This window comes from Elgaria multicarinata, chromosome 1, assembly GCF_023053635.1.
Source record: "Elgaria multicarinata webbii isolate HBS135686 ecotype San Diego chromosome 1, rElgMul1.1.pri, whole genome shotgun sequence".
Lineage (NCBI taxonomy): Eukaryota > Metazoa > Chordata > Lepidosauria > Squamata > Anguidae > Elgaria > Elgaria multicarinata.
This window is the reverse complement of record NC_086171.1, coordinates 151833085-151858143: the sequence shown is the minus strand read 5'-3', so window position 1 is coordinate 151858143 and position 25059 is coordinate 151833085. Positions and strand designations below refer to the sequence as shown.

Genomic DNA, 25059 nt, shown 5'->3' with positions numbered 1-25059 from the left:
GTGCATTTTCTTGTGTGGAGTCACTTCCTCTAAAATAAATGTGAAGGGAGGAAGGGGGCTTCCCTAGCTCCAAGTGGTGAAGGCAGGGACAAACACTTCCCAAGGTAGCCTGCCCCCACTCAAGATCCACCTCAGCTTGAGCTAGGAGACTCTCAGATGTTACAGGACACTCCTAGGGCTTAAGAAATAAGGGTCCAATCAGGCGCTCGGTATTTCAAAGCCAGAGGCCTGAAATTTTAAACAGTATAAAAACAAAGCAGAAAGCTCTGCATATAGACTAAAGCTTACTTGGAAGGACACACACACGAGATAGGTGTTAAGTTTATTTACATAAGGGAAGGGGGGAAAGGGAATAAAAGGCATATAAATGTATAATAAAATTATTATTATTATTATTATTATTATTATTATTATTATTATTATTATTATTATTATTAAGACCTAGCATACAATTGGAAACAATGCTACCAGGTGAAAACAAGAAAGCTTACCTAGACCTGGCTATATGCACCTCAGCACGGATCTTTCACTAGGACAGTAACAGACAGACATATGTGGACTCCAAAGCAAATGCCCATACAAAGACAATAGGCTGCTGTAATCTCCCCATGATTTCATGCCCAACCCTTGGCAACTCCAAGGAGATCCTGGTTAGCCATCACAGGCTGGCTAGAACAATGTCCCCAGGGCCCTAGAAGAGGATAATAGTTCTCACAGGAATGCAGTTGAGATCACTTAGTCTATTTAACTGGGTCTTGGTATGATCTTGAGGATAGAAGCCTCCCTAGATAACTCACACGCAAGTGGTGCATCATTACGTGCCGCTTTAGTCTGGCAAAGCGGAAATTCAGACCATTAGACACAAAAAGAAAAATGAAGTTCTTGACAATAAGAGGCTTAAAATGAACCCAGGAAGTTTCTTCCTCAGAGAGTGAGTGGATCAGCATTCCTATGACTTTGTTCATTGGCTAAAATACTGAGGGAAGAAACAAGTTAGTTTCTTCCAAATTCAATGGGCAGAGTAGTGGCTGCACATTTTGCCTCATAACACGGGTTCTAGTTGGGTAGAAACTTGTTTTTGTTGTTGTTGTTTTAAAGAAAGCTGAGAATCTGGGGATTATGAGTCATCCAGAGGATGGCAATTGTCCTTTTGACACCCCACTCCCATGGATGCCCATGGCACATGCCTTTGCAAATGCTAGAATTGAGCACTGTACTGCAATTTGAGGGGAGCTAGTCTTGAAGTGAATGAAGATATCTGCAATTAGCGCAGACTATGGTTACTTCCTCCTGATGGGTACTGGAAGGTGTGGAGATATTTCCTCAGCTAAAGACTGTGTTGGCTGGGGATGATGGGAGATGTAATCACATACATTTGGAGGGCATCAGGGTGGAGATGGATACAGTAGGACATGAAACTAAGGGGGTGTGCCATACATTTCACACAAAACTTGGATTTTGAGGATGAATTCAAAAGAAAAGAGGTAGTTCAGGGGTGGGCAACTTGTGGTCCCCCAGATGTTTTGTCCTACAAATCCCATCAGCCCTAACCAATTGTGAGGGATGATGGGAGTTGTGGTCCTCCAGATATTTTGGCCTACAAGTTGGCAGGAAGGGAGAATGGACAAAGCCTTTTGAAGTCCTCAGTATAGACTTTCATCTCAGATAAATGTGTCTATGTTCCATCAGTCTATCGAACTAACATATTCAATCTGAAAAAAGGAAACAGGAAGCTGCTGATGAAATACTTTACAAGCATCAAGGACATTATGCTCCATTAACTCTAAAGTATTGTAGTTTCTAACGTCACTTCAGTTGCTATTCTTGACATTTGCTCCAAGTTGAATTCAGCCAGAGCCTACTTACTAGGAAGTCAACCCCCTCTGAATTCATCAGAAGCACATTTCAGAGAAAACATGCAGAGCGTTGGACTGTTGGGTTCACATTTGTCTTCCTTGGGGCTGGTCACATTTGTGGCTGCTTGTCATCTTGTGGTTGATCCAAACCCTCCTCTCCCATTCCTTGTAGCTTTGTAATTTCTTGGAGAAAAATGCTTGTTTCTAAGGGGCTACAGCATTGGGTAACATAAAATCAATTCGATATAGAGAGATGCCTGGAAGAGCTGGGTCTGGGGACGGACACACACACACACACACACACAAAATAGCTACAAAAGGCATAAAATTGCATTCTAAAAATAAAGGTTGATCTTATACAGAGGGCAAAATTATTCAAGTTATATGACAAGAACAAGATATAAAGGATTACAACTTGATTTGTACGAGGGGCCAGAATTTGCTTTCAATAGCAATGCTAAGAAGTGGAATAAGTAAAGCAGGGGAGGGCAACTTCTTTTCTGTTGAGCCTCACATTTCCTCCTGGATAATCTGCCAGGGGCCACATGTCAGCGGTGGACAGGGCCAGAAGAGAGGTTGCATCTTGCCTGTTGGGTGAACCCCTGACAGGAATCGACTATGCATCCCTCACTCAGGCAGAATAAGCAAAGGGAGTAAGCAACTTACTACCCCAGTCTGTATACTTACGAAACAGGGCCCAAACAGCTGTCCAGAAGAACTCTGTGCCAGAAGAGAGCACATGAGGAAATTAAAACACCAAATGAAAAGAAAGAATATAACAAAATTAAAAAAAAGATGAGGGGGAAGAAAAAAATAAGGACAACTCAGCTCAATCTCCTCAGAAAAGGAGACAAAAATGGAGAAAGCTCTCTGATATTGTGGTGGTCTAAGCAAAATTGAGGAGAATGGTGGGCGACCCGCCCTCTGGTCATGCAAGGCCGGGGCCAGGGAAGGCTTTCCCACATAAACCGCCTGAGCTCTAGAAAGTTCCAAATGAAGGCTCTGTGCAGGCACAGAGTCCATGTGTGATGCACAGAGAACCCAACAAAGGAGAGACAGATCATCCTTGCCAAAGCTCTGAACTAATCACATGGAGAAGCCTTTGGAAATGAGGCTGAGAGTTGTCCACTCCTGATGTAATAATAAAGACAAGTGCATCTGAGTTTGTGCCCCTTCTTGATTAACATTCCTATGATTGTAAAAGTGCCTCTTGTAGCCTCACTCATCCATCACTGATTCATCCTCATCATTCATGTACTTGAAAAGCAATTGCGCAGTTCACCAATTTCACCCAATTGTAACACAGATTTATTGGAACCTAGTTCTTCCAAGCAGCAAAAGAGATGATCCATCAGGTTCCAGGTTCCACCACTTTAGCCTGCAGACGGAGGTTCACATGCCTGAGCGTTCCCTCATACTAAAAAACAAAGACAAACAAAATCCCTGCACACAGCAACTAAATATCAGGCAGAGAAGATTGTAGCTCTTGGGGGGAAAGAGGTCTGCTGAAGGATCATTGCTGAGATTAAGCAGAAGTGTGTCGGGGTGTTCTTGTTAATGACAGATTTCAGGATGAAGAGGTAAGATGGCCACTTGTGAATCACCAAAAGAGAGGACAGGCATCACCAAAAAGAACAAAAAGGGCACCAATTTGCATAAAGTTTGCATGTGCCACTTTACATGTACAAATTATTATAATTTAAACAGAAATACTATACATCCGTGGAAGACTGTGATAAGGTGACCTGTGTGTCTTGCTCAGTTTGCTGTCCAGGTTCTGTTGACAATAGGGTGACCATCTGGAAAGGAGGACAGCGCTCCTGTATCTTTTAACAGCTGTATTGAAAGGGGAATTTCAGCAGGCAGCACCTGGTGAAATTCTTTTCATCACAACAGTTAAAGCTGCAGGAGCCCTGCCCTCTTGACCAGTTACAAAAGAGGGCAGCTTTAACTGTTGTGATGAAGAGGGAAATTCACCAGGTGCTGCATGCATACAAATGCCACCTGCTGAAATTCCCCTTTCAATACAACTGTTACAGATACAGGAGCCCTGTCCTCCTTTCCAGATGGTCACCCTATCAAGTTGATAATAGTTTCAAGGCCCAGCTCTTCCTTCTTTAAACCTGGCTTGGACTCAGCAGCCTTACAAATAGAGTAAGCCTTCAAAATAGAGGACAGTCCACCGGCAGCCCCTCAAACAGAGCACTGTCCTCTGCAAGAGAGGACACAAGGTCTCTCTAGCCTTGAAAGTTAGAAGAAATATTTTTAATCCATGTTTGGACTTTTAAATCACAAACTTGTTTGTTCTACCTTTCAGGAAAACACATCATCCAGCTGGAATAGAAAGATGTTGGGTTGGACTCTGGAATCCACACACCTAACCCCATGGCGATTTTGCCTGCTCAAAAGCCCAAATGTGGTAGCTTTTAACAACTTACTCTCACCACTGCAAAATTAAGCCCAGTTTTTTTTTCTTTTTGTGTGTGTGGCTTCAATTAGATCACGTTGCCCTTTGAGAACAATCAAAGCAAGTGAGCCTCTGCATCTGGCAGCATTTTCTTTCAGATCTGGCATTAGCCAAGACTTTGTTTCATTCATTTCCATCCAAATGAGAAGATCGTTTTATTTGTGTGTGTGTTTGCCCCCGGAGAGAAGGAAACATGTCATCTCTTCAGTTTAATGTAGTCAGCTGAGTCTAGAATTGTGACCAGGAAAGCTGGCAGAACAAGAAAGCTACTGCATGTAGAATATTTTTTTAATCTCCAAAAAATATTTTCAGCATCAACACAGAGCAAAATGTAGTCAACTATTTCCCCAGAAACTCTTGGCCATCCTTTTGCCATGCGAACATAGTGGCTTGCAAACAATTAAAGATGAATCAACACATTTCATAAGAATGTCGCTCTGTTATACATATTAAGAAAGAATGATATAAAAGCTTAGCTACTTCAGAAAAGGACTTGCCAGCTTTGCCAAAAGGACTCAACTCAACTCCTGGCAAAATGTTGAAGGCTTACGATTTATAGTTCTTCTGAGTCTTTCCCCCTAGAAATGAGATGTGATTTCCATATGCTTGCATAGTTCACACATCTGTCAACACACAGCAAGATGTGAAAACCATTATGCTTTAAGGTACCAACTGTCCTGCGATGTTTATCATGCCAAGCAGGAGCCCGAGGTGCCATCTTGCATGTATCTTACAGGGTGCTCCTCATTGTATATCTTGTCTCTTTTTATTCCAGAGTTGATGTTTGTATATTTGCAGTGCAAAATAAAGTAGCACTAGGACATAATTAAAGACAGGGAACACAGCAGAACAAAAAGGGGATTGCAGTAGTCAATTCTGCCCTCTGGCGGCTGTTCCTATGGTGAGCATTTGTTTGAAATTTCTTCCACTTTCAAAGGATTACAAATGTCCACCTATTTGACAGCATTGTTTTAAGGCAACCTTCTCCAACCTGCTGCCCTCCAGATGTTTTAGACTTCTGGAGAACACCTTGTTAGGGAAGGTTGTTTGAAGGATTACTGAAATAATGTATACAAAGCACTATGAACACTTTAAAGTCCTAAAACAGGGACAGGGAACTTGTAGGCCTCCAGGTGTTGTTGGACAACAACTCTCATCAGTCATGACCACTGGTCATGCTAACTGGGGCTGATGGGAATTGGCGTCCAACAACATCTGGAGGTTCCCCATCACAGTTATAAAAAATACTAGCTGTTATAATAACAAATCACCATTACCACCAGTTTGCTTCTTCAGCCCTGCATAAAATACTCCCAAAACATGAAGACGGGTCTATACAACAAGCACTAAGAAACACTGAAAAGTAAAACAAAGTCATTTGATGATAATTTTCACTTAATTTAAAGGGGTTGTTTTAAATATAAGTGTAGTTATTTCATAGTTTAAAGGCTGATGAATAGCCTGTAACTAACACATTGTAAGAGCTGCATTTCCCACATCCAATCCAGTACCACTCTGAGTAAAGAAAAGGTGAAGAAAGGAAGAGTTGACCACCCACAGGTTGCTACTCGTACTTTTCACTCCGCAGTTCTAGGCTGCTCCAGAGCACTGTGATTCACTGTTCCCATGACGACCTGTGGAGCAACGGGACTGGGGAAGAGGAATGAGGGCAACCGAACACGCAAGATCTAACGTTCTTCCCTCATGAGCACCAGATCCCCTCACACCTCCACGGGAGCCAAAGCCAAGAAAAAGGCTGATGAGACATTCTAGTCTGCGCACAAGCTACCCAAAATCAGCCCCTCACCCTCTTGTCTAGGGGCAAATCATCAGCTCAGAGGATAACATGAGATTTGAATTCTGTATGTGCATAAATGGCAGAGAAACAGGCTCTTACAAATCCAGGTATTTGTGGAAATGTGTACTGGTGAAGTTTTGGAAACAAAAGCGCCCCTCGTGATTAGTATTTGTGGATGAAGGATATCCTAAGACCTTGGCTTGGATCCTGAGTTTCTGCTCCTGCTGGTGGGAGAGAGAACAAGCCAATTTTTGGAGATTTACACTTCCCCTACCAACCCGTAACACAAAAAAATATGTCCAAGGGGATTGATGGACTCTCCAGAACAGTGTGGGAGATAGCAATGGAGGCTGCAGGAGGAAATCAGCCAACATTTCCTCCTCACATCCCCTTTGCCAGCAAGTGCTGGAGTGGAACCCCTTCTGTTCATGGAAGGTCAACTCAGGATCCAAACCCGTCTCAAGAGCTGCAATATTTCGGGCCCACTCCTATGCATGTGTAGACAGGATAAAAAGTCCTACATCTCCCAGCATTCCCAGTCAGCATGGATGACTGGGAAATTCTGGGAGTTGTAGGACTTTTTTCTGTCTAAACATGCATAGAATTGCACCCTTCGTCTAGAGAGCCAATGTGGTGTAGTAGCTCGAGTGATGGCCTGGAAGTCAGGAGATAGTCCCCACTTGGCTTTGGAAGCTCACTGGGTGACTTTGGCCTAGTCACAATCTCAGCCTAACCTTCCTCACAGGGTTGTTGTTGTTGTGAGGATAAAATGGAGAGGAGGATTATGTATGCCGCCTTGGGTTCCTTAAGGAGGAAAAACAGTGGAATATAAATGTAATAAATGAATGAATAAATAAATAGTTGAACAAAATGGGTAGCCCTTATTAACTGGGAAGATTATAAAAAACATGAATTGTCTTTAATGCCTTCATTAACTACTAGTGGCAGGTGCCACACTGGAAGAGGCATCTCCTAAAAATGGAATGCCTTTTTCGCAAGAGGGCACCCGCCGTGACACGTTTACATCATCTAAACACAAAGAGTTTGCAGTTTCTTCAGAACAGGTGCATTTTATTTATATGCAACTGAATACAGATTTAGAAACCAAACCACACACATGATCAATTAAATCAGGTGGCAACCAAGCACGTCTCCTTCTTGCCCACTTCCCACCCCAGGTTTCATCAAGGTATTATAACAGTTTGGTATTCAGAGGAGACATTCCGCAAGTCATCCCAGGAGAAGCAAGGATCATGTTTTCAATCATGTAGCTTGAGCAGAAAATAAAATCTGGGATTTTCCTTGGCAGAGTATGCACAACACAACACATGGAGCATTTGATTCAAATTAATTTCTCTTTTAGGAAATATTGCCGAATATTGCAAGGTCTCTCCCTGCTGACTTTACCATAATAGCTGGCACTTTACTGCAGATCTAAGGGACTGATGAATCCAGGCTGAGAAGGGAACCAGGAGGGCCCCTATATATCGTCAGCTGCCTTCCTTCCTGCTCTCTATGGGTAGGAAGTAATGTCTGGCATGTGGAATTCAAGGCTATCTGTAGCTGGGATATCATTTTCAAAAATCAACATATAGACCTAAGAAGGTTCTGAATCATTACACAAAAGCAGCAAGGAGATAGAAAGCGAGGTCACAAAGTTATCTTTAGTTTCCAAAATGAATGACTGAAGATTGTATAGGACTAAAGACATTTTATGATCCTCTTTGTGTCTAAAAACATAACAGTATCTCCATTTTTAGAGAATAAAGGCAACAGGGATGTCCCCCCACTGTCCTTTGGTGATATTACTGGACCAAGAAAGGCACACAGACTGCCAGCAACATTGTGGTCAACACTTAACACCCTTTTATGAAGGGCAGCCTGAACCCTATTTATTTATTTTTAATTAAGGGTAGTTCACGTTTTGAGTCTTACATGTAAGATAGTTATGCTGCGTCGTCCTTACGAGATTTCCAAAGAAATGCCTTTTGCACTTGTTCCCTTCCTACTCTAAAATTTTCAAAGTTTGGGCTCCATGGGGCAGAAAACAGTCCTGATGGCTCATGCTGGAAAAGTTTCATGTGCACTGATGGTTCATAATTGGAAAAATAGATTTTGTCTAGGAACTCACCACATCCATCAATGGGAGCCTCTCTTAACTCACCCCTCTCATTCCCTTTCCTTGCTGAATGGACAAGAGGTACTCAGGCTCTTCATAAAAGCTAAGGTTCTATGAGCTGTTTGTAAATTTGAAGCGCCATGGCGCGAAAATGAATGCTTATTCTTTCCTCATTTCCTCTACTTTTCAGAAAGAAATGAGATGGTGCAAGTGCCGCCCTATTGCCACAGTGGGTCACTTGGTGGTGAGACATTCGTCTCCCTGTCAGATGCCCATGTCACCTTTTTTTGTCAGGATTATTTCTGTAGAAAGCAGCAAGTCCAGCACCAAGGCGAGGCCGCTTGCCACCCCTGTTGTCTCTGTTTAAGGCTGCTGCACCTCTCAAGCAGTAGGCGATGGTGAGTCCTGCTGAGGCCTCAGGTCTTCCCCGAGTCCGCTCACTTCCAACTCACTTATTACGGACATGTATTTAAACTCATCTGGCTGGTGGTTAAACGCTTCCACTAAACGGAACGTCTCCTGGCGCTCTGTGGCATAAAAAAGCTGCACCTGGCTGGCGAGGCACTGAGCTTCCGCCACACTCTGTGAAATTAAAAACAACAATGCAAGTTGTGAAAAGAGTTACAGGCCTTCTATCATACTAGATGATAGATTGTTACATAGATAGATAGGTATTTAAAATGGAGGGGGCAAGAATATATATATACTGAGTAAAGTGAGGCACAAGGGCTTAATTCCAGCATTTTAACTGCATCCATTTGGCACTAAGTCTTTGTCCAGTTCACATGTCACAACAACCCAGGGTTCTTATTTTCTGGGTTGTTGTGAACAAGTGAACATGCACGCTGCCTGATTGCTCCTGCTGCATGGATTATTTCTCTGGCTTGTCAGAGGAGAAACAAGCCAAAGTTCCTGGTTTACCTGTCACAACAAGCGACCTGGGGCAAGAAGTCCTAGGGTTGTTTAGTCACTCCTTCTTGCAGCAGCTAAACAACCCGTAAACCATTACAAGAACTCCTCCATCAATTACTACTTCTGGGGGGGAAAGAAAACATCCTTTCTCACTAAGCTTCCCTTACCAGAAATTTAGAATCCATTTCTGCTGTCATCAGTACAATTCCCTTTTCCTCTTGAAGCTCAGGATAATGATACAAGATCAGTTGGCTGGGAGCAGCATCAGCTTGAGTCTGCATCAAACAGAAATGACATTAATAATCAGTATGCACAGTGTGGCCCTTCAACGAAGATCAAAAGGTGGAATTTTAAATTAATGAACCAATCATTTCAAGGCCTTAGCCAATGTACAGACACAAACAGGCACTCATGAAATACAAGTAATAAAAACACAAATAATCCTAAGAAATGGAACTGGCAACAAACTTTATTTTTATTTATTACATTTTATATCCCGCCTTTTTTCCTCCAAGGAACCCAAGGTGGCATACATAATCCTCCTCCTCTCCATTTCTATCATCACAACAACAACCCTGTGAGGTAGGTTGGGCTGAGAGTCCGTGACTGGCCCAAAGTCACCCAGTGAGCTTCCCTAGCTGAGTGGGGACTAGAACCTGGATCTCCTGACTCCCAGTCCAACACTCTAGCCACTACACCACACTGGCACAGACTGCTCCCTTCTTAGGATCTCAGTCATTTCATTCCATTCCTCCTCCCCCACCTGGGTTTTCCGTCCCTCTCAAAAACAGACAGCATTCTGTGCCCACTGAGCTGTTCTGAGGCTTTTCCTCCTTCAGAGATTTTCTCTAAAGATATTTTATCATTCTACAAATTTCAGGCCTTCCCGCCCCAAGTCTGCCGATGCCTCCATCTTGTGAGTAAGCCGTGTGTTTTGGTTGTATAAGAAACAGGACTTAGAGAATTGAGATATTTTATTTATTTGTGCCGTCCCCATAACATAATTGTGTATTTTGTTAAATATAAAATAAAACATAGAACTGTGCAATTAAAAGAACATAAAATACAACAACATGTGCTTCTCTTGAAACAACAATGGAGGACTCACTGCTTAGGAGTCCGATGGTAAGGTCAAATGCAGGAACTGATCAGTGAATGAAATGCCTCTTTTGCTCTACCTTAGCAAACATCTTAGAGGAATGTAGTTACCCTGAAGTCCCACAACAGAAGTAATATTGCATTATTGGAGTCCACACAAAACAATGAATTGTCCTAACGCAAAGAACACCCCTAGTCTGACCTCCCAACCCCAACCCTGGGCAATCAAATTCCCAAAAAGGTCTCCTACCTGAATGTTTATCAGAGACGTGAAGTGGAGTTCTGCTCCTGACCACTGTCCCACAAAAAACTCATAGCCTTCCTTCCTTGGCAACGCATATAGAAACTGGGGGGAGGAGGTTGAAATTAAATAGGTTTATTTAGTCCCAGCTCAGAATGAAATCAGAAAAACAAAGGCCAGACAAAGACAAATTGGTAGCCACAATAACTGAGTGAGATGGAATCGATTAGATTACAGAGATCAATTTTTGTGCCTTTCAAAGAGGATCTCTCTGCCCAAATAGTTTTAACTAAAACCAGTTTTGCCCATGGCCTTTACTGCAAAGGTATTATCATTAGAACAGGAAAAACCTAACATCAGAATCCCAGGATTTCCAAAGCAGTCTTTTGGCCTTATATCTCACATCTACTTGGTTTGAGATTTTACTGGATGTATTCAGAGATTTATAGGCACTCGGGAAGATGCACATGGCAGTATCCTCACAAACAGACCTATGAGGTAGGTTAGGCTAGGATGAAACATAGTGACTGGGTTCACATGAGGGTTAGGGTTCAACACCCCAACAACCCATGGCTTGTTTTTGTGGTTGTTTAACCCACAACCGGTTGGCATGCTATCTGGACACCCACACATGCCAATCCATTGTGCGTTGCAGGAATCAGGCAGCAAGCTGCTCAGCAAGAATGGCAGAGACCCTTTTGTCATAGAGACCCTTTTTCACAGAGATCTACATGCCACCAGCACCCTTTTCAGCTTAGGGCTTGTTGAAAATAACATGCTGGGGATCAGCCAAGTGAGGATTCGAAGGGCTGGGGCAATACTTAAAACCCTGGGGATCATTCTGCTAAGGGGGGTAAACTGCACCCCCTTTTCCCCACCTGCCAACACTAAAAGGCTGTAAAATCAGCTTATATACAGTCCCCTCTTGTCAGTTACTTTGCACTTTGTCTTTGTTCCAGGAAGCCTTCCCTTAATGACTAGCCACCTCTGTTCCTTTTAAAAATGTACTTTTAACATGTTTATAATCTGTTTTATTCTTTTATTTGATTTGTCCACCGCTCCAAAATTCTTGAATGGGGAACAGTATATAAATATTGTAAATAATAAATAAATGTTTGACAGCTGAAACATACAAGGTACCAGAGAAGGCAAGCCTATCCCTTTTGGACAGTCAGAGTTGCACACTTGCACAACTGCAAAAACAACAAAGAAGATGACGACGACGACGACAATAATAATAAAGAGGCCATTTGCACACAGTAGTGGGACTGAAAAAAATAAAATAAAAACATTTTGGCCCCAGTGTTCACAAATAAACAGAAAAGTATTTTTTTAAAGGCTCCGACTGTGACTGGGGTCCTGCTACCAAGTCCCCTGTGATACTGGGTGGAGCTAGTAGAAGGAACAAGGGGGGGATCAATCCACAAGCCCAATAGTCTGTCAGGTGCACAAATTAGGCACTGTGTAGCTTGTCACCCACGATGGGTCATCATGTCATGCGAACTCACCCAGCATCTGGTCCAAGATCACTGAGTGAGCTTCATGGCCCAGTGGTACTTTATGGCTTCCTGAGCCAAAACCAACATGTTACCTGCATGGTGAACCTCCGTACAGATATGGCCTACAAGGATTCCCCATCCGGCTTGCCAGCTTCTTTCCCCAGGACCTCCCCTCGTCTCCCCAAGTGGGGGGGAAATTCATCTTTGATCAACAGCTGATTGGAGGCAAGAGATTTTCCTTGTTGCAAAGTAGGAATGGGATTCTCTTTCTCACCATGCATCATGGAAATGCAGTAAACATCCCATGGGGGAAGAGAGCGATTATACCATACTGACAAATTGGTGTAGGTCGGAAGCATAAACTGCTGGATGAACAATTCAAGCATTCTTACTTTCGGTACCCTAATAAGGGCCTGCAAGGTTAATATGATGCAACAGTGAAAAATGAAGCTTTTTATTTTTGCCCCTGAGATTAACCTAGTCAAGGCCAGGTTCTTCACAATCTCTTCTCCCACCATCCCTGGGACATGTTTTTAGAATAACTCTTTCCTCTCATGCCATTTCCCAGGTTGACTCCCCTCCCTGGCTGTTACTGGCCCAGCCAGCAAAACATACAGGAACTTGTATGTGCTAAAAGGGTTAAACAGCAGTGCTGGACAATCTTCTGTATTGGATAATTGTCACTCTGGGAACAGAATGCTGATAGACCTTTGGTCTGATCCTGCACGTCTCTTCTTGTGTTTTTAATCCAACATCGCCACACTCCCCGGCTATTAACATTTTAAAAAATGATGGGAGATTCGATTCACAACTCTGCCACTCGCAGACATCTCAATGAAGAGATAACTTTCATTCAACTGGGCAGCCAGAAGCTTCTCCCACTGTGTCCTGGTTTCTGCCCAGATTCCCAGAAACCAATCAGCACAGGCCTGTAAATAATTACATGCTGCAGTAATCAAGTGGCAAGCATCCCAATATTGCACCTGCAGGAGGCAATCAAATCAGATTTTTGAAGAGCAGCTGTCCACAGCCATCCACCAGGGGTGTTTATCTCACACAGGATCAAGTGGACTTTGGAACAAAATTATGTGGATTTTCTCCAGGCCATTATTCTGCCTCTTAATTACAGTGATCATATGAAAAGGAGGACAGGGCTCCTGTATCTTTAACAGTTGCATAGAAAAGGGAATTTCAGCAGGTATCATTTGTATATATGGAGAACCTGGTGAAATTTCCTCTTTATCACAGCAGTTAAAGCTGCAGGAGCTATACTAGAGTGACCAGATTTAAAAGAGGGTAGGGCACCTGCAACTTTAACTGTTGTGATGAAGAGGGAATTTTACCAGGTTCCCCATATATACAAATGATACCTGCTGACATTCCTTTTTCAATACAACAATACAGGAGCCCTGACCTCCTTTTCATATGGTCACCCTATCTTAATGGTTGCCTAGAAAGCCATACTTTGCAAGTGTAGTTTTCTCATCATTGGATTGCAACTGTGGGAAAATTAATTTGCTCTTGATGAATTTCCACTAGATTGTTCTATGCAACAGTTAAGTGTGCATGAACCTGTCCCAGAAAGGATCTGTTCCCTGGAGTGCTATGTACTGTGCTGAAACACTATTCATGAAAAAGTCCAAAAGTTATTGATTTGAGAATATAGTAGTTGTATTTCATAACTTTCACATTCAGGTCAAAGTCTTGTATGGACAGTTCATCCAAACCCCAACATAATTTGCACACTAAACTACCAATAGGCAAGTTTCTGCAATGAGAAGAATGCAAGAACCAGAACAGATGCAGCAAGGCACACGTACTCACAGATGGGCAGTTCTGAATTCGCTTCCACATCAAATCAAAAGTCTTCCCCTTCGGAAAGAAACACAGAGAAGCTTTATTTAGATTTATTTCTTCTTTTACTTAGAATTATTTCTTCCTTCTTCAAGGAAGGAACTCATAAGGCTTAACTAGCTCTCATCACTGGAAAGAAAAGGCTAGAGTCTTTGCCTTTCCAATCGCTTGAGGTGGCTTCCAAAAATCATACATCAAAATGATTGTACTTCTAAAAATCAAATATAAAATCAGAACCCCCACTAAGCCACATCCTCAATCAGCATCAATATCAGAACAGAGCCAGTAAACATCCTGGGTTGGATCCAGACTTGGGCATACTTAGAGTAGACCTATTGAAATCAATGGGACCTCATGACCTTCTGGATCCATCCTTTGTTTTAATTTCTGAAGGCCCATAAAAATCAAATAGGACAGATTTGGGGTTGGGGGGAATTCGGCAAGAAAAGTATAATGCCATACTTCTTCCAGAAGGCAATTTTAGACCCTACTGAGAAAGCCTAATTTCTCTAAGGTTTAATATCTATCCACAAGTAGGCCTTAAATGCTCATGTACGAATAACTACGTACTACATAACTATCTACACCGGAGGTGGGGTGTGTGTGCCTTTTTCTAAGTTGTATCAATGTAACATTTACCTATTTTACAATTAAAATAATATAAAGTAAGAGAGAGACTGAGAGAGACTCTTTCTCATACACACCCACACATCTGGAATATATTGAAGGCCTCAATCCAAGTTCCATGTGTGCTGAGATGCACAAAACATGGAGCCACCATAGCACTATTCATTTCATTTGAGGGATTTAGGCCACAAATACATGTATGTGTGTGAGAGTACAAACACATCCTTCTATTGCAGTGAACAGCAAAGCTGTGGCACATATTGTAACTAACAGGGTTTAAGTTTTGGCCTTTAATGCAATACTAAAGAAACAAAGCACTTGGTGCCTGATCAGAGGACGTTGCATCATGAGCGACACCTGTTTCCTCCCAATTTTGATCATTCCTATTATCAGTCTAATTGAAATAAGGAAGAGCAAGAAAAAGCACGCATAGGAGACAGTCCTGCCTCAATCACAGCACTCACACTATTGTAAATTAATAATTCGCACTCACTCAGAGGCTCAGCCAAACAATGTCCCTCCCTCTTGTATATTATTTGTACTTACAGGAATAACTGCATAAACTGTGTCTTCACCAGAAAAATATTGCTTCCATATCTGGAAGACATGACAAGACTGCCTTTATACACAATCACTGAAAATGAATGTACCTCAAATAAAGGCAATAATCATACATTCATAATATTATACCTATGCCTGATGAGTGCTAATGATTATTCAAGCAGGGAAACTTGACCTGCAGCCTGATGGTCTCCATATGCCAATCACTTTGTAAAATTGAGGGACATATATCATTTTACTGCATTTATTAAGTGAATTTCTATCCTGTCCTTCAGTAGTGCTCTCAAGGGAGCGAACAATAAAACTAAAGCAGCAACAAACTGCAAATGCAATAAAAGTACAGTGCAATGAAACAGTATAGTAGGAGGATAATGTACCAAAGCAGATTAAAATTGCACTAAGTGCTTCTTTAAAAGGCTTAGGGAAACAAAGGGATTTCACTTGGTACCGAAAAGACTTCAAGGTGAGCCGGGTTTCCACTTTGAACTCTCCATGGCCACCAGTCACCTCACTTCAGAAGGCAGGGGCATCTGAATGTCCTGTAATGACGTTCTCAGTCCCCACACACAGGATATATGTGGGAATAGAACTCCTGCCAATTACTGTTTCTTCCATGGAAATAATAATTATGAGTTGATCATCATGTGTGAAGTGTGATGCAAATGTTTGTTTCAGGCAACTACACAGATTAGGCAACATGTAGAGCACCCCCGACTTACGTAGTTGCAGCAAAAAAAGACACTTGTTCACACACGGCAGTAAACTCCTATTTATATTTGTGGCGAGTATCTCAATGTAAGAAACAGTACTGCGTGAAATGACTCTCTGTGTAGGATATTAAAATTATGAAACTTTGGCCATTTAAGTTTTCACAAGTGTATGCAGGTTCTAGCCAGTTAAAACTAAACATAAATCATTTCAGTTTTGTCACCTGTTTTATTTCTTCAGGCTTCTTCCGTTTCATCATCTCCACATTAAGTATAGAATCAAGTGTCTGAAACAAATTACAAACAATAAAGCTTGTATGGCAGACCACCACTGTAAGAGGAAAAGGAATAAAACAAAAGTTTGAATTCTTGCATGTGCAAACAAACACACACACTAAGTTTAATAGGAAAAAATAGTACAAATTCACCAATCTCCACTAATTAAGCAGAGGTACAACAGTCAGGAAGATTTTTGTCAACGCCAACGAGCAGGTTCAGATGTTACACTAACAACCTAAGAACTAGCAGACTGTAGGTTGTTTGAAAGTGAAAGTGGTGGGCGTACAGAAGTTAGTGCGCCTGCTATCTCCTGCTCGTAACAACAACTCAGGTCACTGGCTGAAAATGAGCTGAAATTCATGTCCCTCAGATTCAGTGTCAATAGTCTATTAACTGGACCACACTGGCTCCCATAGCATATCATAAGCAAAGCAGGATAAAGAAAAATAAGGAAAATTCAGAACAGCAATTTCATGACAATTCCATCTCACCTTATTTTTTGTGAATACGTGCTTTGTTTCTTTGGCCTAAAATTAGAAATTAAGAGATTAATTTTAAAATTGTTGCCCTCTATGTTCCCATAACCTGCCTGGTAACAAAACTGTTAAGATGTCTGAAAGAGAACAAGTCAAAAATCAGAAACAATTTGCAGGTCAAGGGATTATGGGAAACACTACAGGTTTGCCCAAATATATGCTACCACCAGCATTTGGTATAGAAGCTGGTTCTTTCTCACTAAAAAGCAAGGCTGGGCTTTTGTTTGGAAATTATTGGCTGAGATTTATTTTCTTGGAAGATACTTCTAATTTGTTTTATTTAGTACATGAAGATTCTTATAGCAATATTGGGAACAATTTTCTGAAAAACAAATGCAGTATTTATTTATTTAAAAGATTTCTTGGCTGCCTTTCAGGGCAGAAGCTTTCGCAAGGTCAACAACAAAATACATAAAAACAATTAACATATTAAAAGCAATAAAACATAAACACAATAAAATAGCAATTAAAAACAATAAAACCAGCAATGACTGCAATAGCAGCAACAATGTTACTCCTATAATGAGAAGGCCATGGTAAAATAATATGTTTTCAAGGCCTTCTTAAAAGCCTGCAAAGGTGGAGCATGGCAAACCTACGATGAGAGTTTGTTCCAAGGGTGTGGGGCCACTGCAGAGAAGGCCCTCTCACAAATGATCACGCACCTCATTGTTCTCATGGGTGGGCAAATGAAAAGGGTCTCTCTTTTTTATCTTAAAGTGCGGGCAGACTGATATCGGTGGAGGCAGCCTTATGGTATGTCAGCACCTTAATTCCCCCCGCCCTCTTAGTCTATAACAAGACAAAATCAGTTTTATTGCAGTGGGCCAAAGACATTAATTTATCAGAGCTCTGTAACATCTGCCGTAAAGATTTGTTCTCCATTATATTTGGGGCTTCCTATGTTTCCACAAGGAGGTCATTATTTGTCCCCAAATACAGGAAAGCATTTACACTAATTTCCTTCAGAGTTATGCCCTCAGCTATCTAGAAGAAAGATAGAATGACATTCCATATGCAAATTGTGTGTGTGTGTGGTAGAGAAGAGTAAGAAACTGTATTACAAATATTACTATTGTGTACATTTGATAGAAATGAAATAGATTTGTCCTTTGATTGCTCCCTTCCCTGGAAAGTTTTTAGAGTAGTATACAGCCTCCCTCTTCATGGATATACAATCTTATGTAACTGACTCAATTGCAAACTTTGTACTCTAAACTAAAGATTTATACACAACCTCTGCAGAATTGTTAAGGGTACAGTTTAAATTTTGTCTTAAACTCGTCTTAAACTGCCCAAAGAACTTCAGCTATGGGGCGATATAGAAGTGTAATAAATCAATCAATAAATCAACAACTTCCAAAGGGTACTTCACACATTATATTTTTCCATTATAAAAGTGTACACTAGTATAAAAATAACTATGCTACAATGTTTGGTCAATTAATCAACTGGAGGAATAGATTAAAATCAAATTAATCTAATAAAAACTGATCACAGTTTTTTTAATTGTAATACAAGCACTTACAAAAACTCTAGGTGCCTTCTGTAAAATACATCATTTGAAAACAAGAAAAGTATACATTTTTCTTTCAGAAAGAACTTATCTTATGCAATATGTGTAGTTTTATTCGTGTACATAGACTGACACATAAGACAGTAAAAAGCTGTCAACCTGCACAAGTTACATTTGTATACATGTAAAAATGTGTACATACAAAAAATCTAGTGGGCAAAAATACCTCTGAAATATCTTTGGTGTTCCTAACTCTAAGCCTCATAACTACCCCTCACTGTAAAACAAAATCATCTTTTGGGAACTACTGTTTGAAATAAACTGGAACACAAAGTACAATGGCCAGAAATACTTCTATTATATGCAAAAAACAGAAAACAAACCCAATTTAGCTTAAAACCAAATAATTGGTCTGGAATCCACCTTTTCACATCTAAAACATACCGAAAGAACAACAGCCAGGATGTTTTCCATATACTAGACAGCATTTTCTAAAATATTTATAAAATATCAAACAAATAAGGCCTGAATGTTCGCCTTGCCTTTTCCTCCATGTTTCTGACAAACTCTGCTTGCTTTGAGTATCCCACTGGCTGCTTTTTCACATCATTTCTTCGCTCCATTCGGGATTCAAAAATATCTGGATTGGATCTGAATCAAAGTTAGATCAGTTTATAGCTACTAAACAACCAGCATAATTTATTTCCACCTTATCCCAAAAGCCCCTGGCTGGCTGCAACAGGACCTTATCACAGTTTATCTTTACAATTCAGTTTAGGATGAAAAGACAGCAATCTGGTTTTGCATACCCTGAAAGCACAAAGCTCAACAGTTAACAGTAGAAGTCTTGCAAGAACAAAGCTACAACTAACATTTTTCTTTTTTGTGGCAGTGCTCAGAGCAGTAAAAGTTGCACTCATGCAAATAAGTTTTTCGCTGCGGATTAACAGTCATATGTAGATGTGACTTAATTTTAAAGTGTGAGGCGGCCCCATTCAGAAGCAAATTCCACTGAGTTCAATGAAACACATTCCTTGCAAAGAAGCACAGAAATGTAGTTCTAGCCCCTAAGACTGTAAAGAGAAAGTTTGTACAATTAAAGGAGGAGAGGTGGCGGTAGGAAGAGAACGACATTACTCTGTATAACCTCATATTTTAAGGTCACCGTCAGATCTCTATTCCTTCCTCCCAGAAATGACTTAACCAGAAGAAAGGGGCAGATCCACCCCGCTCCCTACCCCGTTGTACAGGGATTTCGTCCCCGTTACCTGCGAAGGTCCTGGATCTTGCTGTGGTATTTCTGGAAGAAGGGATTTGCTTCCAGGCCCCCTTCGTCTGCAACCCCGCGACTCGCCATCACCAGGGGCCGGGGCTGCGGGGGGAGCAACAGGCCAAGAGGCCGAAGAGTCGCGAAGCGGCCCACCAGCGCTCCCCGGGAGAGACCGAGCCCCGCCGCTCCCCATAGCTGCTGCAGATACCCGGTTGCCATCCTGTCCCTTTCTGCCCACATAGACCGAGAGCAACACGTAACACCTCCCTCCCTGCGCAGCCCGGCACAAAGGTTCCGGCCCAAAAATAAATTAATAAACCTGGGGGAGAAGTGAGGAGTTCGTGCTTTATAGTATCCGGCAGCAGCCAGAGTTCCATGGACACAATGAGTAATAAAACGGGGCCAAGGAAAGGGGTGTAGCGAGCACCCAAGAAGCCCAGTAATTTCAGAGGATAGGAAATGTTTCACACAATGCTGCACCGTCTGATCCTATGCGTGTTTAATTCGGAAGGAAGGTCCAATGAATATTAATGGCAATCCCAAACGAGGCTGCAATCCAGGTACCCGACTGCCCACCAAATCTGCAACAGGAAAGGTGCCCTGCTCGCCCAGCACTTCTTAGCTAAAAAGTGGAACTGCTCATGGTGCAGGATCTCAAAGAGGAGGTTTGACAACCTAAGTTTGAAGGATATGGCTCCAGCGGGTTTTTAAAAAATAAATAAATCTTGAGCTTTAAAAAATTCCTAAAAATCAACGGATGACCAGATCTGTTTCAAACTTGGCAAGACTAAAGCCCTGTCTAACAGCTATCATGGTACCAAGCTTCATCGCTTTATCCTTAAAAATGACGGAGCTGCAAGCATTTTTGTTAATTCCCATAAATTAAAGCTGCCCTTTGGGTGGGGAGGATGGGAAAAATCCGGATTTTACTTCAAATTTCACAATTCCCCCTTCCCGTATTTGTTACCAAAAACCCTAACAAATCCACGTTTTTCCTGTCATATTGTCAGGTTTTCTTTTATGTAGAATCTGAGCTCTTTATAAGTCAGCTAGCTGTACTGAGGGAGCTGTGGATAGTATCCAACATAAGTCACAGAGTATACATATAGAAATGAATGAGACTTAAGTGAGTCCCATTAATTTCAATGGGTCTACTTTATGTATTGGCTACTACCCTGAGAGTAGGAAGCAGGGCCATTCCACCAGCACTGCTCAAAGACTTACCTTCCTTTCCCCTCCCCATTCTTTTCTCCCTTGTTTTACAGATTATATTTAAGCCACTCTGAGAGAGGGAGAGAAGAACAAAGTCCAAATGCAACTTTTCCAATTGAATGTGAGATAAGGAGAACCTTTGATTTTTCAGTCTGCAAAGAACAGCAATGATACTGAGCAAAATTCCCTCCTTTATTTATTTTACTGTGAATTCGACTACCCATTCTTATACAACAGAGATTTCAGTCAGGTGCCAACAGCACAGCATTTGAGAGAGGAGGGTGTGTTCTTGAGCCTTCAGGAGTGGTATCCTAGCTGCCATTATTTCACTGTAAGCTTTGGAATCTTCATCTCTTTACCATTCTGTTCCTAACTGTGAAGTGATACTAGCTTTGACCATCTGCTCTTTTAGTTGTCTTTCCTTCCCTGCCTAGAAGAGGAAAGTGGCCTAAGTTACAGAGTTGACATATTCCAAAGGATATTTGTGTGTGTGTGTGTAAATAATGATTATATCTAGTGGTAAGTAGCTGCATGGTCTCCTCTGACTTGTTAGCAAATGTGTATTACTTGAAAGGTTATAGGAATGGGGATATACATGGGCTATACCTTCATCTGGGAGTAATAATCTTAAAAAATGTCAGTGAAACTATGTCCCACAACTAGGAGCGTTGACACAGAATGATAGCATGCCCCAGATCCATTTTATCCTTTGTACAGTGTTCCCACACAATTGTATTCAGTGCCAACATCACAATATCCCACCACTGATGTCATGTGGACAGCTTTGCTGCCATTTGGTCCATAGTTTCTACGCATAAATAGATATATAAATTTTGAGTATCTATCTCCCAAAAATTATAGCATGGGGAGAAAGTATTAAAAGGTAGTGTTCCTAATGACTAAGTTCATCACAGGCAATATACAATGGGTTGTCATACTTCTTGTGAACCCGTTATTCATGGATAGCCCTAGGGATATATTTAAGGCCAAATAGAAAGCCCATAACACCTATAAACTTGGAGTAACTTTCTCAGAAGTTCCTCCTCCTCCTTTATAGAACCATATATAGCACTAAGATTGTACTGTTCATTTTGAATGGTGGATTTATAGTTTATTATCTTGCTTAAATATGTTTTTATCTACTACCAACCTGTAAAGCACACACCCAACAGGGACCTTTCAAGTGCAAAATCAAAACTCTTCCTGTTTTGATTTTGCACTATTAACTCCAGTATGGTTTGATACATAGTTCAGGATGCTATTTTTACTGAAGGATAAGAAGATTTGGGGTTGGGGGAGAAGGCACTCTATCCAGTCCTCATGGAAAATAGCAAAAAGAGCATTGTTAAAGTCCTGTGCCATGGCCTGGGTGCCATGATGAATTGAGAGTTACTCCAGACAAGAGGAAGGTAGGGATGGTTAGTAAACAAACTAATCAAGGACTGGGGTACAGTCTTCTTCTAGATGGGTTGTACTCCTTCAGCTTAACAGTTCAGAGGTGTTCCTTAACCCAGTGTTGCTCCTGTGAGGTTAGATGACTGTGGTTGCAAGGACTATCAGTTGTGCCCTTTTCCTGGAGAAGAACCTGGCACAGTGATCGATGCCCTTATCACTCTCATTTAGATTATTACATCATCCTCTGCATGAGGCTGCTTCTGAAAAGTGTTTGAAAACTGCTAGTGCAAAATGTTGTGCTTTCTGGCCATTTAAACATGCAAGCACACACTCCTTTTCCAAGTAAGAAAATGATTAAGTCCATTAATCAAAACAGGACTGAAGTGTTTTAGGACACCTGAAAATATTACATAACAAGATTTAAAACAAATTTCAGACCCAAACCCTTATGTGTCGGTAATATTTTTACTAGACAAATATGCAGCAGATACAGCCCTTATGCTGAATTGTTACTCTTACTGTCTGGCCTTTTGGCCTTATTTGCAGGTTTGCTGCCCATCTATTTTGGAAGTCTAGGATTTTGTTACATCTTGGTATTCAGTTGTATGCTATTCCTTCAATGGAGGAAACAAATCCATCAGAAGCAACGTGCAAGAGCCTGGGTGAAACAGATGAAAACGGAATCATATTTCCAGCGTGCTTTGACTCAAAGGGCTGATAAGGAAACCCAACCTGGAACTAAAGCAGAAGTCTGTAAGCCTGAGTTTGATAGCAACTCAAAGCCACAAGACAGTTTCTTGTCCAGGGAGATTACTAACGACTGCCAGCGTGATTCCATGTGTTCAATTCCAGATTCAGATCCTTACAAACCAGTGTTTCACGAAATAGCTTGTGTGTGTACTCTCTCTCACTTGCCACCACTGCTTGAGCATTCAGCGTCTTACCCTTGCACTAGTATTCCAGCCAAAAGCATGCCATTCAATTCACATCTGAAATCCGCCATGTTGAAAAGTGAGTCCTACAACATCGGTAGCAGCATCTCTGCTTAGCAGTACATTTAATGGACAGGGCGAATCTAAGTGATTTTAATTGCACTCTAATTAAAGCCTAGTTTCAAAATGTTCTATGTTCCATTTTTGCAATTGGGAGGAACGAGGTTCTACACCTAATATAACCATCTTTAGAAATTAAAAGTTCTCAATTCTAATTGCATATAACATCTAACTGAAGCACACATGCATTCTTTAAGAGACTTATAAAGTACCTGACCTGCATTTCATTCCAACTGGCAGAAGGTTAAACATATCACATAATCATAATTCATAGAGCACATGGAATCCTAGAAGTATCAGCTTTCATTTTAATTTCTAGTCCTGGTTGCAAAGTGCCATCTAATGGCTGAAGCAAGAAAGCAGTTTTAAAAGCCACAGAACCTGAGTGGTCCCAAGTATCGCACTTACTACACTCCTGGCTCTTGTGTTCTTGTCTCTTTATCTCCCAAGTATCTTGCTCTTAAACACCAACTACAGTTCTGGCTCTAGTACTATTCTTATCTTTTTATCTCCACACCATTCTAACCCCTGCTACCAATTTCCAGATTTTACAAGAATACACTGTGAAAAATTGTACCATTTGTTCACCTAGAGTCCAGAGAGGAGACATCTAGACTTCCCTAATTAGTTTAACCTGAATATTGTGAGACCATGAGCTGTAGCAACTCTCTTATCTATTTTGTATTTATATTCGATACAGCCCAAAACATCTACATGTTTGCTCAAAACTAGATTCCATCAAGTTCAGGAAGACTTACCAGGGAGGGGGAAGAGGAGGGGAGACACACACTGAGTGTATGTGAGGCTATGCATTATGGCCTGAAGGCTGACTATAAGGGAGAATCAGCAGATGGAATGGGATTTTCTTAAGTTATTCCTTAGCTGCTAAAGGCCCTTCCCATCAATCAGGCTGATCTTCAATCATTTTCTCCACCTGCAGATCTGAGTGGGAGGATGAGATGGTCTTTGAAGTGACAGAAAAGATTAATATGCAGGAAAAGATTAAGTTATGCATTCTTACTCAAGATTAACAGCACAATTTTATACATATCCACTCAAAAGTCCCATTGAGTTCAATGGAGATTACTCCCAGGTAAATGGTTACAGGATTGCAGCCTAACATAGGCATAGGGAAGGGGAGCACTTCAATACACACCATAGTGCCCTGCACATCAAATCAATATGCCACTTATTGAAGAAACATACAAACTAACCATGTAACCAATGGTATGATTGCCAAATAGGATCATCAGGCCTAATTTAATAGTGAAAACAGTAAAATAGGAATAAAGTTGTAGTAGGTATACTTTCCGGTCTGGCTAGATACATCACTGGGTATGTCTAACAGGTTCACCTGTATCTTCCATAAGGTGGCATATTAGGCTGACCATACCCTCCGGAAATTCCCCCCCCAGGGGGGGCCTGGGGGTCCGAAGCAACCGGACTTAGGGCCCAAAATACCAGGGTTGTGGTTACTGGGCTCGCAGCAACCACAGCTCCAACTTACCGGGCCTAAATTTCTCCCGTGAGTGGCGGTGACCATCTTGAATCTCGCCCGAACTCACGCGAGATCTCGGCAGCTGGCTGGGAACTCTGTGAGACCCAGCCAACAGCCGAGATCTCACGTGAGTTCGGGCGAGATTCAAGATGGCCACCGCGTGGGGTGGGCGATGAGAGCAAGGTGAGTGGTTGGGGGCTGTGTGCAACAACGCAGCCTCCAGCACCCCACCCCCCAGCTCAGAAGAAGCAGAAGCAAGAAGAAGCACAAGAAGCAGCAAGAAGAAGCAAGCAGGAGGAGGAGAAGATAGAGGAGGAGGCAAGACTGAGGTTTGTGTGTGAGAGAGAATGTGGCAGTGCAGGGGGTCTTGGAGTGAATGCACGTATGTGTGTTTTTGGAGTGAGGGATGCTGAGTGTGTGTATGTGGGTGCTGACAGTGTGAGTGTATTGATGTCTGAATGGGATGCCTGGTTGTTTGACTGAATGAATGCATGTTTGTAGTGGGGGTGGCTGTAGTTTTCTGTGACTTGGGGGGATGATTTGGAGACAGAAAAAGTCCTAC

The 25059-nt window shown here is 41.6% G+C and overlaps 2 protein-coding genes across 3 annotated transcripts; one reads left to right on the top strand and one right to left on the bottom strand.

The window, feature by feature from the left end:
• Positions 1-7874: 7874 nt before the first annotated feature.
• Positions 7875-19604, bottom strand: ATPAF1 (ATP synthase mitochondrial F1 complex assembly factor 1). Of its 2 annotated transcripts, XM_063139240.1 has the most exons (9): positions 19339-19559; positions 18613-18721; positions 16510-16545; positions 15964-16026; positions 15018-15068; positions 13815-13862; positions 10501-10596; positions 9320-9427; positions 7875-8822 (listed from the first exon to the last, which is right to left on the bottom strand). In XM_063139240.1, the coding sequence occupies exons 1-9, from the start codon at positions 19557-19559 to the stop codon at positions 8622-8624; spliced, it is 933 nt and encodes a 310-aa protein (XP_062995310.1). In that variant the 3' UTR covers positions 7875-8621. The 2 variants fall into 2 exon arrangements, with proteins under 2 accessions (XP_062995310.1, XP_062995318.1); XM_063139248.1 differs by lacking the exon at positions 18613-18721 and having other exon boundaries at positions 19339-19604.
• A 1411-nt stretch (positions 19605-21015) lies between these two features.
• On the top strand, positions 21016-22996 carry TEX38 (testis expressed 38). The gene is made up of 2 exons (XM_063136540.1): positions 21016-21071; positions 22494-22996. Exons 1-2 carry the CDS (start codon positions 21056-21058, stop codon positions 22994-22996), a joined length of 519 nt encoding a protein of 172 aa, XP_062992610.1. The 5' UTR covers positions 21016-21055.
• Positions 22997-25059: the final 2063 nt, after the last annotated feature.